Source organism: Nestor notabilis, unplaced genomic scaffold (assembly GCF_000696875.1).
Source record: "Nestor notabilis isolate BGI_N333 unplaced genomic scaffold, ASM69687v1 scaffold26501, whole genome shotgun sequence".
In the NCBI taxonomy this organism is placed as follows: Eukaryota; Metazoa; Chordata; class Aves; order Psittaciformes; family Psittacidae; genus Nestor; species Nestor notabilis.
This window is the reverse complement of record NW_009916435.1, coordinates 1,174-1,626: the sequence shown is the minus strand read 5'-3', so window position 1 is coordinate 1,626 and position 453 is coordinate 1,174. Positions and strand designations below refer to the sequence as shown.

General features: G+C 65.6%; 1 protein-coding gene across 1 annotated transcript in view; it reads left to right on the top strand.

Annotated features, from left to right (window-relative positions):
* Positions 1–122: 122 nt before the first annotated feature.
* Positions 123–453, top strand: part of CDK5RAP3 (CDK5 regulatory subunit associated protein 3) — a gene marked incomplete at both ends in the record, with an annotated part of 1,499 nt that continues 1,168 nt past the window's right edge. The window contains 2 exon segments of the mRNA XM_010024583.1: positions 123–239; positions 346–418. Coding sequence (XP_010022885.1) covers positions 123–239; positions 346–418 — 190 coding nt within the window.

The following is a 453-nucleotide window of genomic DNA, read 5'->3' as shown; positions in this document are numbered from 1 at the left end:
GATCGGGAGTGGGACACGGTTCGTCCGGGCGGGGCTGTGGTGCTGGGCGGGGGGGGAGCCCCATCCGGCTCTGCCTGGAGTCCACTGGGGTCTCAGGGGGTCTCTTGTCCTTCTCCCCCCAGATCGACTGGGGAGACTTCACGCTGGAGCCAGCCCTGGTGGGTGATGGTGCTGCTGCCAATGGGGGAGCCCAGAGCGAGGAGATTGACTGGGGGATCACTGTAGAGCCCGCTTCTCAGGTGTCTTGTGTGGTCCTGGGGTCTGGCCCTGCTCCAGGGTCGGGCTGGGGACCTGGGGGTGTCCCCAGCACCCCTGTCTCACACGGTGCCCTTCCTTTTGCAGCAGGATGATGGCATTGACTGGGGAGATGGGGAGAGCCAGGAGGTGCAGATCACGGTGCTGGAGGCCGGCACTGAGGGTGAGCATGGCTGAAAAGGGACAGGGAGGGTCCAA